The sequence below is a fragment of the Populus trichocarpa genome, chromosome 12 (genome assembly GCF_000002775.5).
Source record: "Populus trichocarpa isolate Nisqually-1 chromosome 12, P.trichocarpa_v4.1, whole genome shotgun sequence".
Lineage (NCBI taxonomy): Eukaryota > Viridiplantae > Streptophyta > Magnoliopsida > Malpighiales > Salicaceae > Populus > Populus trichocarpa.
This window is the reverse complement of record NC_037296.2, coordinates 5,296,997-5,300,030: the sequence shown is the minus strand read 5'-3', so window position 1 is coordinate 5,300,030 and position 3,034 is coordinate 5,296,997. Positions and strand designations below refer to the sequence as shown.

Here is a 3,034-nt window from a genome sequence, read left to right as displayed (position 1 = left end):
GAGGGAGGAGCAAGAGGTAAGAATATCTAGAAGAAACAGTTGATTACCTACCACAGAAAAATAAATTATTTGAAAAATGAGTGGAAGGAAGGAAGGGCTGAACTGTGCAAATGTGTCAGCGGAGTTCTTCCACCTTGAAAATAATTTTTTCCCAAAAACATAAAGGAAACTGGAAGATTCTTGAAAGAACAAATGAAGCTTTAAGTGGTTGAAATGTTAGCCCAAAAGTCAATTATATGGTGAGAAGGTTAACACACAGGTCATTTTTTCTTAAAAGAAAACAATGAAATACTCATTTAATCTCCAATTCTCCAAAAAAAATATAAAAAAAGAAGAAGAAGAAGAAGATAATGATGATGATGATGGCCTTGTTGTCCCTTTCGTATCCAAAAATCGCCCTATATTTTTGTCAGTTTGAGCAAATTGTAGTTTTTATGTGAAGAATTCTTGTGTGCAGTTTTCCTTTGCTTCAGATAGAAGTAAACCAATTTTCTATTTGTCCCATGTGATTGGGCTTCATTTACAAATCTATGCAATTACCAAATGTCCCACAAAACTCACCCAACATTTTTCTTTTTGCTTTTTCTCTTCACCTTCAAGTAGCTTATTATTTCTCTTCTCTTCCTGTTTCTCAGGCCACCTCTCTATTTTACTCATGCTCCCTCCTTCCTTTTATCTAAACAGTAGCATACAACTTTTCTCTGCAGCCTGCTCTGCTCCATTTCAGAGAAGAGCAGAGCATGCTTCCTCTGTAGGATCCTTGGATTTTTCTAGATACACTTTCATCCTCAGACCTCCAAAAAAGCTGCAGTGATCTCTTGTCTTGTCCTGTCTGTTTTTTCTTCGAAACTCTGACGTCCAATTTTCTGTATCTCTCTTTTTTGACTTCCTGGTCCAACCATACAATATTGTCAATGTTCAACATCATGTGTTCTTCTCATAGCCACCGTCTTTGAATCTTTCTCTTTTTTTCGTTACCTTTTTTTTTCTCTCTTCTCTTACAACATCTGCTCTCATTCTTGAATTTTGTTTCCCCTTAACATCCACTCTTTGCTCCTAAAATCGCTCTCTTTGATTCCATTGTCTTTGACATGTTAGTAAGAATCTGAAACCGAGGTAACCAATATGTGCTCGGAAACAAGCCCTCGAATATCATTCTCTAATGGTCTTGGACATGACAGAGAAATTGAGCAAGTGTCAAGAAGGGACATAAAATTATTGGACTCAAATTCTGATTTTGAGTTCAGTATTTGCAGTAGTTTAGGCCATGAATCGTCTCCGGCAGACGAGCTTTTCGCAGATGGCATGATCCTGCCAGTTCAAATTCCAGAAAGAATTACTGCCTCAAAGCAAATACATAAATATGAATCTCCACGAAAAGATTCCCTTCCTCCTCTTCCATTTCCTTCTACTAATGGCAATTTAACTAAAGATAGCATGAGGGAATTGATGGTTGTGAATTCTGATCAGTTGAAGGAAAAGCCTCAGTCCAAGTCTTTCTGGGGATTCAAGAGAAGTAGTAGTCTCAACAGTGATATCAAGAGAAGCCTTTGCTCATTACCACTTTTATCACGGAGCAGCTCAACTGGTTCTGTGCCATATGCAAAGAGAACAACATTGAAGGATATGCGCAAGAACAATTCACAGAAGCAACAATCAGCTGTCATGGCAAAGTCAGAACCATATCCATCATCATCGTCTTCGGAGTCTAGTTTTGTTTATTCATTACCACAAAAGCCTCCATTGAAGAAGGCAGGGTCTTATGGTAAGATTAGTCCTGTGTTTAATTTGCCACCACCTTACATTTACAAAGGAACTGCAAATCTTTTTGGTTTGGGATCCTTTTTGCGCAATGGAAAGGAGAAGAAGAGCAGAAAGTGATTATTTTTACCCTTCAACTAATGATATGATGTTATCTTCTAAATTATAATTCGGGGGGCTCTTTTGGTTTTTGCTGATCTCAAGTCTTGTAGTACTTGAGTTAAAGTTTGTTGGAAGCTAGCAAGGACTAGGGAGAAATAATTGAGGTCAGGAACTGAGAGAGCTAGTTAAGTGAATTGTACAAAACAAATATAATAATGTCAATGAGGGATTGGAAGGGATGGAAGGATCACGTTCTTGGGAATGCTCATTGTTCATGCATATCACCCTGTCACAAGCTTAGGAGACAGAAGAACAGGTAACCTTCTTTCAAGGCTTGTCACATTCTGTTGTCTTTTTTGGTCTCTCTTCGTTAGAGGGAGTCTCTTCTAGTTTATTCAAAGGCAACTTTTTTTATGTCTTTGTTTTATTAATGCACAGATTGATTTGAGAGATGTCTCTTGGTTTGGTTAGGTTGTGTTTTTATCTTCTTGTGGGATTAAGGAGAAAGGCAATGTTTCAAGCCCTGGGCTTGAAAACCAAAAACACATGATAAGATGCCTTTGAACTTTTTCTGAGTTTTTTGTTTGCGTTAGCTTCATACTACCATCTAAAAACTTCCCTATAAGTGGGATGAAATTAGAATCCTATTCCTTCCTTACTTAGTCAGTTTCATGTAATAGTGATTAGAGCTCTCTAATTGACATCATCAGTTTCTTATTTCTCAAGCAACACACCATTTACAATGAATTCAAGAGGAAACAAAACCTCCCAATTTGAAACGGTTTGAATCAGTGATTTTATCAAGGAAAACAGAGAATGGTAATACATCAATCATCTCTGAAACGCCGGATTACCTCAAGTGAGCGTGCACTTTCAGCCCAGTGACTCTTGTTTTGTAAAGCTTGTCTTGTGCCCTATGACACCTCTTAAAACGATGGCATCTTGTTAAGACAGCATGATAGTTAAAACCTAAGGTCTAATTTCTATCCAGATTTCCACGCAGCCTTAATTACCACCTCAGGTGCTGAAATCTGATATTGAAAGACAAACCATTAAGTGGGATGTCATGTGAGGAGCAACCGACACTACCCAGCAGAACTTAAATCTATCTAATCCAAGTTTGAGTATGAAATTTAACTTATTATAGTGAAAAATTACAAGATTATAAACT

At 37.4% G+C, this 3,034-nt stretch overlaps 1 protein-coding gene across 1 annotated transcript; it reads left to right on the top strand.

Moving 5' to 3' along the window:
• The first annotated feature begins 440 nt into the window (after nt 1-440).
• Nucleotides 441-2,438, top strand: LOC7486767 (uncharacterized). The gene has a single exon (XM_024582126.2). It carries the CDS (start codon nt 1,126-1,128, stop codon nt 1,879-1,881), a length of 756 nt encoding a protein of 251 aa, XP_024437894.2. The 5' UTR covers nt 441-1,125; the 3' UTR covers nt 1,882-2,438.
• Nucleotides 2,439-3,034: the final 596 nt, after the last annotated feature.